This window comes from Hydra vulgaris, chromosome 09 (genome assembly GCF_038396675.1).
Source record: "Hydra vulgaris chromosome 09, alternate assembly HydraT2T_AEP".
Classification (NCBI taxonomy): Eukaryota; Metazoa; Cnidaria; class Hydrozoa; order Anthoathecata; family Hydridae; genus Hydra; species Hydra vulgaris.
The window spans coordinates 22,965,001-22,978,551 of NC_088928.1; the positions used below are offsets into that span (position 1 = coordinate 22,965,001).

The 13,551-nt window shown below is 26.1% G+C and overlaps 1 protein-coding gene across 2 annotated transcripts in view; it reads right to left on the reverse strand.

Moving 5' to 3' along the window:
* Positions 1-13,551, reverse strand: part of LOC100213354 (kinectin) — a 50,041-nt gene that overhangs the window by 7,331 nt on the left and 29,159 nt on the right. For both annotated transcript variants that reach the window (XM_065805069.1, XM_065805068.1), the window contains exons 16-21: positions 13,495-13,533; positions 11,327-11,452; positions 11,209-11,250; positions 11,087-11,119; positions 9,694-9,957; positions 2,136-2,225 (exon numbers count right to left, since the gene is read on the reverse strand). In XM_065805069.1, the coding sequence (XP_065661141.1) occupies positions 2,136-2,225; positions 9,694-9,957; positions 11,087-11,119; positions 11,209-11,250; positions 11,327-11,452; positions 13,495-13,533 (594 nt within the window). The remainder of the gene's footprint in view (positions 1-2,135; positions 2,226-9,693; positions 9,958-11,086; positions 11,120-11,208; positions 11,251-11,326; positions 11,453-13,494; positions 13,534-13,551) is intronic.

Here is a 13,551-nt window from a genome sequence, read left to right on the forward strand (position 1 = left end):
TATGTTGGGGGCAGCAAGGCAAGAGCAATAGTCCTTGCCTTGCTGCCCCCAACCAATGCCTCCAATAAATGAGGTATTTGTTCTCGAGAGAGTTGTTATTTTGAAAAAGATAAAAAAAGTGATTCCAATTAGATATAGCAGCTGCACAAGAAGGGGAAAACTATGGTATATGGGTCTTGACTTGAAACTGACGAGAAAGAATAAAAACTTCCATACTTGCCTGTATCCAGGAAGCTACATTGAAAGATAGAAAAGACATCAGCCCAAGGACTGTCATGAAAAAAATTACGAAAAGAATCCCAGTCAGTCTTATGCAGTAAGTAGTGCAATGATTCACCCAAAAAAAAGTATGACTGTAAGAATAATAGAGATCATTGCATGGTTGGAACCAAGGAGAAACTGAACACAAGCTAAGATCAAAGGAAGAGTTGCATAGCCACTATCATGGAGGCACAAGCAAAATCTTGAGAGTAGAGTCAAGAAGATCCAGCATTCGTCATCCAAGGCAGGAAACAATGTAACACAGGCTTACACCTAAGCCAGCCTAATAGATGAGGAAGGGGTGCGAGGCTGGCAAGCAGAATTATTCTGCTTACCCTTAAAGTCTTTGCATAAGAGGCCTTCTAAAAGACAGTTGTTGGATGCAGTCAACCAAGAGCCCCAAGGCAGGGGAATTTTATGATGGAGTTTATTTCTCTAAGCCTTTGCTTAAAAAAGCTAACTCTATAAGGCAGTAAGACAAAGGACAGGTACTACATAATACCAATAGCTGTGTGACCATGATGATCCTAAACCTGACCTGACCAGACTTTTAGAAAAATAAAAATTCCAATTAAAAGATTAAAAAAAAGAATACAGCTTTTCTAGATTGTTTTATTTTTAAGTACATTAAAGTAGTGCACTTTCATTTACTGTTAAATCAAATTTATTTGAATTATTTTTCACTAAATTTAAAAGAATAAAATAGTATTATCAGTTTTAAGATTTTATCAGCAGAACTTGTTTGTTTTTTTTAGATTTTATTAGCAGAACTTGTTTCAGAACATGTCAGGATTATTTTTAATTTACATATTTTATTTGATTTGTATAACACTTATATTAGTTTTGTTTTTAATAATAAATAAATATAAATTAATCTTTTTTCTCAAGAACTATTTAAGATATATCTCAGCACTTGGGGATCCCTTTAATTAATTCTGTACATCAGTATCATTATTTTATGGTCCTAATAATATAATACAGAATGTTGTAGAGTAAAACTACTTTATCATGTTTATAAAACATATTCAGATCTATTAAAAAGATTAAAATAAAATAAAAACACTTGAGAGCAATATACTTTATATTATATAATGCTATTTAAAATAGATTTTTATTGTTGGAAATGAATATTGATCAATAGTTTGAGTAGTGTAAAGAAACGTTTTATGAAATATATTTTATGGCTGTTAGAAATAATTAACTGTAGAATGGCTGTTAGAAATAATTAAATGTAGAATGGCTGTTAGAAATAATTAACTGTAGAATGGCTGTTAGAAATAATTAACTGTAGAATGGCTGTTAGATATAATTAACTGTAGAATGGCTGTTAGAAATAATTAACTGTAGAATGGCTGTTAAAAATAATTTTAAAAAATCTTATCAACCTTTTAGAGAAATGCTTGAACTTTTTCAATGATGGTTAAATAACACATCTAGTTAAATAATCTCAAAACAAAAACAAAAAAATACATATAATCAATAAAAATATATTATTCCTAAAAAAATGCAGTATCTCTGTTTGGTACATTAATAAAACCATTATTTCGACTACAAATTGACATTCCAGCAAAAAAAACTGTAACAGCCACATCAAGTTTAACATTCAAAACAACAGCTTTTCCACTAAGATTGTTTGAATTTAGGTAATGCCAAAAGACTTAACGAATTCTTAGAATTAGAATTTCTAGTATGTTATACAACATAAAATGAGCAGAGCCAGCAAACAAAAAACAAATTTCCAAAACCATGAAAAAGTGTATGCCCATAAATAATATGTTCAGCTTTAACAATCGATTTGAGTGATATGTGAATATAAATATATGAACAACAACAACAAAAAAAACTGTAAAAAATAATTAAAAAAAAACAATCACCTCAGAGCCTGCAGGTTCCATATCAACAATTACTTGATCACGAGCATCTTGCAAATCTTCTTTCAAATTCTGTATCTCCAAATAAAGTTTCTAAAAAAAGTTATGAAATATTGCAAAAAAAGATTTAATAATGACGCAATTAATTTAAACAACAATAAACATCTTTGCATCTATATTTAAAAGAAATTTTAAAGAAAAAAGTGGGATATTATAACATTAGTATCGATTGTGTCACCATATCAATCGAAATGTCACCAGGTCAAACTAAATGATCACACAGTGTTTTTTTGTTTTTTTTAAATGTTCTATTTTGGAAGTTTTATTATTCTGTTGTCAAGTTTTCTGTTTTTTCAAAAATTTCTTTGAATATTTTTTTAATTTTTAAGACTTTAATTTTTGAAATTTTAAAACTAAATAATGTTAACACCCCATTCGTACTCAAAATAAAACGCATGGTAATTTAAAAAAATACCTAGATTGCTAAAAAGTAGTCAATAAATAATTTTTGTTGCATATTTTAGTTAAAATGTTATTGGCACAAGGCAATAAAAAACGCCTTTTTATAAAAAAATGGCAAGAGTTAAAATTAGCTATTATGCTAAATTTATTCACTTATTAAGATCCTGAACTTTTTTAAATTGAATGAGTCTTTTATGAAATTTAAAACTATATTATGTAATTTTTTTTTCTAGAAAAAGCAGGGCAAAATGTTAAATGTTTCTAAATTTTACTAACTTATTTGAAGTCTAAATATAAAATCAAGGCTAAGTGCCAAACATTTTTAGCTTGAATTAGAATATGTTCTTTGTGCTGAACATTTTTGAGGCATCACAAACAATTCTTACCTAAGGGCGCAATTTCCTAATATCATTTTTCAATCTTATTCTAAAAGCTTGGGCTTTAAGTTTTCATTCGAAGAAAAAAAAAAAAAAAAAAGATTAATGAAAAAAAGATGCCAAACCCTGAGTTGATGTAGCAGCACTCCTACCGGCAGCAGGTTATAAGATAGTTATTGTACTTTAAAGGTAACTGCCCCAACAGCTACCTTTTCTAGTATGACATCATCAGTGAGCGTCTAATGCTGCATTTATATATGTGTGTGTGTGTACAAACAAGCCTTCTCAGGAGAGACAGGCGATCCCATGCCTTATATGACCATGCGTACAATAAATTTTTTTGTCAACTTTTTTTTGTACAGTTTTTCATGCCGTGGTTTTGGCATATTTTAATATTTTGCGCATTTAAAAAATGCGCTGATGAAAAGAAACTAATTTAAAAAGAAAATTAAAAATAAACAAACCATAAACTGAATATAGATATGAACTTAACAAATGATAAACAAATAAAGGTGAAAATAAAAGCATGAAAATAATATATTTTTTAACTTTGAAGTGTCTCAACTAAAAAGTTCAAACCTAATTAATTTAAAACATTTTAAACATTTTTAAATTAAAATAAAGAAATAAATTAATTTTATGCTTTTATTTTTTCTGGTTTAACTTTTATTTATTTTATTACTCGTTAAGATTTTTATTTTTTTTTAGTTTTGGTTGTTTGTTTTTTCAAGTTTTTATTTCTCTTTTCAGTTTATGGTTTGTTTAAAAGCGTTGAGCGTAGAGTGATTTACGTACGCCTTAAGCAATTTTTACGTATAATTATACTATAAATGGTAAGATAAAAGTAATTAATTTTTAAAAAAATCCATTAATTTTTGAATGACGTTTATGTAAAAATATTTGTTACTAAAGTTTAAATGACTATTATGTTTGATATAAGCACTACCTAAATATTAAATTTTTTCATTAGTAAATATTTACTAATGCAAAAAACTCAAATAAAACTAAAAGTTTATTTTGATTTTGATTTTATTTTTTTGCAATGACTGTTTTTTCAAGCTTGAAGCAAAGATCATAAAAACATAATTAAATTCTGATAAAAAATATATGATTTAATTTAAAACTAATTTAATAAAAATATGTAATTTTATTTTGATAAAAAAAAATATATAATTTAATTTAGATTTAAAAAAAACAATTTAATTTTGATTTAAAAAAGATATTTAAGGTTATTAAAATTAAAGTTACGGTGGTTTACCAGGAAATAATTTTTTTTTGTCAAAATGAATTTTTTTTCTTCAAAATATTAAATAAAATAGTTCCAATAATGAAATTTTGTTACTAGTTATAAAAATTTTTTGTGTAAAAAACATCTAATTTTAGCCGAAAAAGGCCTTAAACTGTACACATGGATGAAACAAGAAAACTCAAAGATAAATTATCTTTTTCTCTCGAAATTTTGCACAAATAATCTTGATTATATTATCTAGTTCCTGAACTAAAATGAAGTTCATTGTACAAGTAAAACAAACTTATACCACTTTTCAGGGGGTCTACATGAAAAAATCATGAACAATGAGTAATAACACTGTGAATAGAGCACCTTATGTCTTGATTTTAGTTCAGTCTCCAGATCTAAGTTATAACTGTAAATGCTGAAAACTTCAGCTCCATATGTTAAACTGATCTGGAAATATCTTGTTCCACGTAAAGGTAAATAGCAAAAAATGACAAATTGAGAAAACAGCATTTTAAAAATAAAAAGATAAAAAACAGTTTAAAAACTTCCCGAAGCATACGATTTTTTAGCTTCAAGTTCTTGTTCTTTATCAAACCACCCTTTAGATAATCCCCTTAATTGAATTCTTCTTTTTTCATTAAAAGTTTTTATTTTCTCTTCATATTACTAACACGATGCTTATCCTTTTTCAATGAACAAGTTACTGTCTTACCACTGTGTGATATATTTAGATACTAAAAAATGTGTTTAAGACCAGATGTTCCTTCATTAAAACTCAATATAGCTGAATTCACTCCAATTTCAAGAGTACCTTTCTTCACAAACAAATTTTTGGAACCCTTGACCAATCTCGCGAAAAGCAATAATCATTCTTAAGTTAATATCAAATGCACTCCTGCCTTTATTTTGGTGTGCTTTTGTCCGCAGTATTACTTGTAAAAGTGCACCATTCATATGAACAAGATGTGCATTTGATTTTCAAACTGTGTGAAAATCCCATTCTCTTTAAATCATCATTTTGTATGGTTACTCCATTTTGACAATCTGGGCAGCTACCAACTTACATTAATATTTCTTTGAGAATAGGAAAATACATAACTAAACTAAAATCATATGAACAGTTTTTTATTCAATTTAAATTTGCTGAGCTTTTTAGCACTATTTTTTTAGCAAAGTTGTTGTTACTATTGATTTTTGGAACTTGTTACCAGATAATGAAACTTTTCTTAAATGATTTTTTTTTATTTCCCGTTACTTTTTATATTAGTTATATTTAAATAATAAAAGAATTGAAATCCATAAACAACTTCATTAGTAAAGATAAACATACATAAAAAGTTTTGTCATTTATTCATCTCTTGTATAACACTGATAGTAAATGTTGTTTATTTTTTTTTAATCTACCATATAGAACAGACTTAACCATCATACTAAAATTCAATTTTTTAAAAAGTATGCCAAGTATACAAAAATTAGTCCAAAACAAGACAGAAAAGTGTGTTGCTAGGGGCTGTTGCTATGCAAAATATTTAACCACCTTGTTTAAATCTTAAAATAAATCTTTTGTGTTTATTTTTCTGAAAATTAGATTTCAGAAATGAATTTAGGGATAATTAATTATCTTAAAACAATCTAAACTGAAAATTTGAAAATTTTGAAAAATATCAACTTTATTCCTGGTAAACCACCTTAATGCTTGGGTTTAACTTAACTGTCAAATCTATTTAAAAATATTACTAAATATTGTTCAATTTTTAAATTTTATTTGTTCTTTAAAAAAAATCAGCTTATTTTTATCGCAATTGTTATTTAATAAACGATATATTCAGCAATGTAATTTTAATAATAAAATAATAAACTTTAAATAAATTAACCTAATTTTTTTATTTGTTACTCACTAATTTTTTTTTAAATAAATAATCATTTGTAGTTGCAAAGCCACAATTAGAAATTTAAGACATAATCATTTTAAAAACTCAAAAATTTAACAAATTTTAATTACTTAGTTATTTAACTAACATAGTTTATCATTTATGGAAATGTCGAGAAAAGAAAGAAATTTGCTAATACCAAACATTTTTAATATATATATATATATATCTATATATATATATATCTATATATATATATATATATATATATATATATATATATATATATATATATATATATATATATATATATATATATATATATATATACATACACACACACAGCATACAAAATGAAAAAAGGTAAGCAGTCAATTTGACAGGCTAACACATAGTCAACTGTTTTACTTGGCTGGTCAATTAATAGTTTTTTTTTGTGTTTTAATTTTTGCTTTATAAAATTTACTTAACTTTGTAAATAAAAAAATACTTTATGCTATAAAAGTATTACTTTCAACATAATTTTAAATCAAATCATCGTGTGTTTTTTAACAAAAACTCACAATAAGATTTTACGGTAATTAACTAATGCTCCAATTAAGGTGGTACAATAACAAAAAAAAAACTAGTTTTAAAAGTAAAATGCCAAAATTTTGTTTTGGGAATCAATTTTTTTTTCAAATTTTATCCTCCTTTATTTGATATAGCCATCTTGTATTGTTTGATAACATAAAACATTTTAAAATTGCATCGCTTTGTTGCTAAATGTACAAATGTCATAGATATTATAAATAAGTTAAGGACTATTCAAAGCTTTGAAAGAAAACCTGTAAGTGGAAGAGAGAAAACTTTCCATAAATGAAGTCGATTCTCAGTTCAATAACAAGAAATCCGAACCAGTAACAGCGAGATCTAGCAAGAAAATTCAAGACTTCGCGTTCTATATCAAAAAAGTACTTGAAAATGCTTGAATTGAAGCATTTAAAAAAAAAAATACACCTAAAGAAGCTTAAATGGTGTAATTAAAAGAATTTGACATGCAAAGAGGCTGGTTAAAATAATGGCAGATAAAAGTATGTGCATAATTGAAGATGATGAAACGTATTGCAAGGCGGATTTTTCACAACTTCCAGGTCAACTATTTTACTATGAGAACAAAGATAAACTTGTCAATGATCAATTTAATTTTATATTCGACAAAAAAAACTTGAATCCAAGTTTCTTGTGTGGCAAGCAATTTGTAACTGTGGTATGTAGTCCTCTTGCTTTGTCACTAAGAAGATCTTAACTGCCAATCTCTACATCAAAGAATGCCTCCAAAAAAGACTTTCCCCATTAAAGAATAAACACAAACACTGACATCTATTTTGGCCAGATCTTGCTGCTACTCACTATTCTAAAAAAGTTCTACGGTGGTGATAATAATGTGAAAATTGTTCCTTAAAATGAGAATCCTCCAAAAATCCTGGAGAATGCAAGATTGAAGATTTTGGGGCAATAGTTAAAGGAGTTCTTTGTAAGGCAGGTGGAGTAACAAAAAAAAAAAGGATTTCCAAAAAAAGTGGATTAATGCCACCAATAAGGTGAAAAAAGAAAAAAACTGTAAAATGATGGTATTAAACCGCTATAAAATTCGATCTGTTGCCAATCCATCAAGCCCCTTAAAATTAAGTTAAAACCCTAATTTATGTAAACACATTTAATATAAAACTACTCTGTCATGTTTAAGGTAGACATTAAAGGTTGGTTTTGCATATAATCGCACGACAGTTGTGCAATCGTGGTTGTGCAACAGCAGTGTCCTAAGACGTAATGTTTCCATTTAACTACAAACTTATTTTTGTAAACTCTATTTTTAGAAAATATTGATTGACTTGTTCTGTATCAACCAATAAAAATATAAAACAATGCGTAAAAATAGAATCAGCCAATCATATTTTAAGATATGATTGGCTGATTTTATTTGACATCTATGGCACAACCATAAAACAATCCATAAAACAAGACAAAGTTTGTCACACAACCAATGTTTACATATGGTTGAGTGACCTTGTTGCTACTGCCATGTAGCCATTTTAAATATATAGAAACCGACCTTAATAAGATTTTACTTAAAAAAAACTTTTAATGTATTTTTTACAACTTTTGATTTTTGTAAAACTTTTAGGCTAACTTTGAATTGTAATGTCTTTACATTGGCTAATGATTTTTGACTAAAATTTTCAAGGTTTATTTAGTATACTACAGAAACTTGATTAACAGATAGGATTTTAAAAATTCCTGTTCAATGTTTTTAATAAGGAAATTAGTTCACATGTTAAGACAAATCACTTAGTGTTTCAAGCATATTTTTAACAATTTGTGATTATGTTTAAAAGCCCTTAAATTAGAAATCAATCTGTCAACCGGAATAAAACATAATGCATCCAACTACCAAATTCAAACGAGAGAAAATTTATATAAGGGAAGATATTACATCACAAAGTTTATTTTTTATTCAATTTTAGACATTTTTTAAAAAAAATTCATTTCAGATTTTTTTTAAAAATATATTTCTCATCAGAAAAATATTAGTTTTTGGCTATGTTTCAATTTTTTATTTAAAAAATGCTTGTTAGTAGTGTACCGCCTTAACAGGTTGAAATAACATTATTCTGAAATAGATCACAAGCGCTGATTAAAAACAGAGTTTTGATTAAAAAGTTATCAACCTCTAAGTAATTTTAGATGTTTAATATTTTTGAACACTTAACTTTAAATTAACTTGTTAAAATTTTTTATAAAATTAATAATTAAACATAAGAAAATTTTAATTCAAAAAGATTTTTGTAATTTATTATCCCTTTATGCCATACAACGGACAAAGACATTTTAAAAAAATTACTAATGCTAATCATTTTCTTGATAACTCAATAAAAAAAGCTAACTATAGTAATTCAAACTGCTACAGGTTAAATTTTATTCAGTGGAATGACTTCAAAAATGGTGGCAAAATTTTATAAGCTACAGGTTAATAAAATTCATTTATTGCAATGACTTCACAAATGGTGGCAAAATTTTATAAGCTGTTTTAAAAAGATATAATAAAAAAAAGTTTAATGAAAAAATTAAATAAGAAAAAAAAAAACAGTTCAAAAAATGTTTTTAATTAACAAGAGAAAAAATTTAGTAAAATAAGAATTAAATAAAAACTTAAATCAAGTATTTACAAGGCAACTATTGATTTTACAGTGAAATGAAACTAAAAATGTGTAAAAAATGAAGTTATAGCTTACGCCATATAAAATACACACCAATGAAGTGAATTAAAAGTAGCCATCATAAACAATAAAAATATTTCAAACAATTTTTCAAAATATTTTTGCCTAAAATAATTTTTATATTATGAATATTTATTATTTTAAAAATACATGGTTGTTTGTAAATGATTATTTTTTGAAAATAAGATTTCATTTAACCGGTCAACTTTGACAGGAAAAAAACTAATTTTGGGAGGTCAAAACAGAAAATTTGATCATTTAAGGCTGTTGTTGACCATTGACTGCCCGTTATTTTGTGTCACATTACAACTAAGAAAACTTATCTACACCTTAAATACCTAATATACTTACTCCTATGAGGACATCTTTTTCTTTGTCACCTTTTCCCTTGGATGAAGCTGAACCTGTAAGCACAACAACTTGATCTTGCAGTTTCTTTAACTCAGCAGCATGCTGATCTTTTAAAGACTTAATATCAGTTTCAAGTTTAGAGACATCTTTTTCTTGTTGCGAATATTTTTCTTTAAGTGCTTTGAATTCACGAATTAGCAAATCACGCTCTGAAATTGTTTTTTTAAGTTTTGTGTTTAACTCATCTAATTCAGAGGTATTTTCCTATAAAAAATATTTTAAAAAATTTATGTTTATAAGAAAAATGCAATACTTTATTAATATATATCATATTTATTGAAGGGTTTTATTATAAGGGTTTTTTAATTTTTAAGAAAAAGATGTTGTTTAATTTTAAAATAATTTGAGTTCATTAGGTTTATTGTGGGGAGTTAATGTATAATCCCTTAGACTCTTTGCTGGATCAGAAGGTATCCATTGTAAGATGATGCTATTAGGATTGACATAACTGAATTTGGAGAAAAAAAATTAACATTTAAATTAAATTAAAAATTTACCTATCCCCTTCAAAAATGATAATTAAAACTAACTTATTAAGATATTTTTCAAAATTCATTAATCTAATGAACTCAAATTATTTTAGTCTAGTGTAGATAAACTTTTTTTATTTTTTACAGAATGGAATCATTAAGCTAATAAAAGTGAAAAAGAAGAAAAGAAATGTGAAAAAGAAGCTTCTAAAATTCACATGATGGGATACAGTGATATTTTATGATTCACATACAAAATAAATAAAAAATTCAAGACAAAGAAAAAAATAAGAAAAAAGTGGAACATTTGAGATAAACATTAAAAAAAAATTTAAGCAGCAAAACATTAAGAAACTATAAGCATGAAAATTAATATAAATATAAGCATGAAAATTTTAAGAAAAACTGAATAAGTAGAATATTCGTTTTAAATATTAATAACCAGGGATGCAGAGTCCCAAAAGGACTCCGGCATATATCTCTACTTTTTCCAAGTCTGTAGTGTCCAGAAGCTCTAAACATGTTTGTTGACTTATTATCTGCTATAATAAAAAAATTCATGAGATTTAATGACTTGAAACTTATTATTTTTTAGCCCGGAGCCCTGGAGTTCCAGAGTCCTTGCCGTTATTATATCTAAGGTCTCCGGACTCAAAAAACGATTGTTCCTCTAACCTAAAAGTCTTAATTTTTTTTCCTATTAGTAGTCCATAAACTTATTTATATTTTTAGAGCTCCTGGATACCCAAAACTAGGATAAAGTAATCTTTTTGTGACTTTCAAATCTGGAATCTTTTTTGGGACTCCGCATCCCTGTTAATAACATATAAAAACATTATTATAAAACAAAACAAAATTGTTACCTTAGAAACATGGCTTTTTAGTTTTTCTTCTAACTATAAAAAAAAAATAGATAATTTTAAATATTGAATAAAAACATTTACATTTTAATACAAATTTTAATACAAAATTTAATATAAAGCACCTCATTAGTTGCTTTAGCAGAAACTTCTAATTTTTGTGTGGCCTACAATTAAAAAATAAAGAAAATTACAAAACAAAAATGCATAAAACAAATAAGGAAATTGAGAACATTATTTTACTGTATTTAATTCTTCATGAAGTTTGACAACTTCTTTCTTCTCTAAGTTTAACTGTTCCTGAAGTTTAATGACTTCTTTCTTCTCATGTTCTAACTGTACATTAGCCTCATTAAGTTGAAGTTCATGCTAAATTTAAAACAATCATCTTTTTAAATAACAAAATAGTTGTTTTTTAAAGAAAAGTTAGACCAAGTACTTTGAAAATATTAGCAATATTAATAATAATTTAAAAATAATACTAATTTAAAAAATTTATAATAATAATCAATATAGAAAATTAATTAAAATTCTACTTAGTATAAAAAAATTTATAAATAATTTCAAATCTTTGAAACTTCAGTCTTCAATTTTTCTTCTAACTGGAATAAAATTAACGATTTTTAAAAATTTAAGCGTCAAAAACAAAAACTCTTGAAACTTATTAAAATTTTTATCATGTTTTCTTTGGCAATAATAACTTTAATAAAATAGAAAACATTGAAAATGATTTCTATTTTAACCAATATAATGACTAAGAAATGAACAAAAAAATATTTATACTTTGATAAATACTTTTAAAAAAAAAACATTTAAAAAACTTAAATATTTTTATATTGCTGATTTTCCAGATTGCCAGTTGCTTACTGGCAACTACTTAACAACTGGTAACCCAAAAAATACCAGGAAGGTTGCCCAGTAAGCAACTTCCTGATTTTTGAAAACCATAATGGCTTCTTAGATGGTAACAATAATACTAGCAAGCAGTAAGATATCAAAAAACATCTTTTATTATATAACCATATATTTTACTTTGAGAGTATTTTATTATAAGAGTTTTTTATCCAGAAGCTGATTGGTTTACTTGATCAAAAATTTCTGGATCAAAAATGTGGTACACAATGTCTAACAAGATAAGAGCTGAAAAACATTCTGGAGCATAGTTGAAGTTGGACTCATATCAATCCAGATAGAACAATAAAATTAGTTAAATCAATGCCATGTTGACTTGCAGAAGTCATAAAAGCTAAAGGTGGTACGTTTCTCCAAACGAAATTTTAAAGATTAAAAGTTTCTCCTTGTATTTTTTTTTTTTTTGACTTTTTTATATTGAGTTGTACCACCTTTAGCTTTTATGACTTCTGCAAGTCAACATGGCATTGATTTACCTAATTTTATTGTTCTATCTGGATTGATATGAGTCCAACTTCAACTATGCTCCAGAATGATTTTCAGCTCTTATCTTAATAGACATTGTGTACCACATTTTTGATCCAGAATAGCCCAGAGGTGTTCAATTTGATTAAGATCTGGACTTTGAGCTGGCCCTTCAAGTTATTTATTTAATGCTAAGTTACTTATTTAATGCTAAAAACTTTAATGCTAAAAAATTGCATAGTTTGAATGTATCGTTAACTTTTTAGCAATTAAATAAAATTTGTGTAATTTTTTCTTTGTTTCTTGAATTCTTGATTAAATTTTCTTTCAGAATAATCATACAGTTTTTATTATAAAGTTTTTTTTTTTTCCTGAAATATCTTGGTAAAGTTTTTTTTTCATAATAAAGTGTTTTGTTCGGATACTTATTTTCCTGACTGTATGACATCTACATCGCCTTTAAAACATCTAAAAAGAGAAAGTTAAGATTATGTCAGTTTTGGTTTTATAAGTGATTAATAGGGATGGAAAACCACTGTCTCATTTGTAACAAAATTCTTGGAAATGACAGTCTGCCACCAAACAAATAAAAAGCTCATTTTCAAAATCTTCATTCAACGCATGCTACAAAAGTTAAAATTTTAATCTAAATTTTCTTTTTTTTCATTTTAGCTTACATACTACAACAAAAAGTTAAACATCTTCAAAACTTTGAATGTCTATTTTGACATTCAACAGCTTTTTTTATTAGTTTTTCTGGAGCTGGGGTTGAAATAAGCTTTCTGATAAAAGGTTTCAAAAATTAAAAGATTTGGATTGATGTCTTCACCACTTTTTTTGTAAATTTCTTTAGTTCTACTTTAATCATTGCAAACTTATAGTGGCCATGTAAATTTAAACACATTTACTTTTCATTATATTTTATCCATTTCTTTAGTTCTATTGCAACATTTTTTTCTAGTTTACCTACTGTTGAAAAATGATTTAAATATTAAACTTTGTAAATGTTCAATATTTAAAATTCAAAAGATTACCTCGCCTGCTTTACTTGAAATTTCTAATTTATTTTGAACCTATATTTAAAAAATATC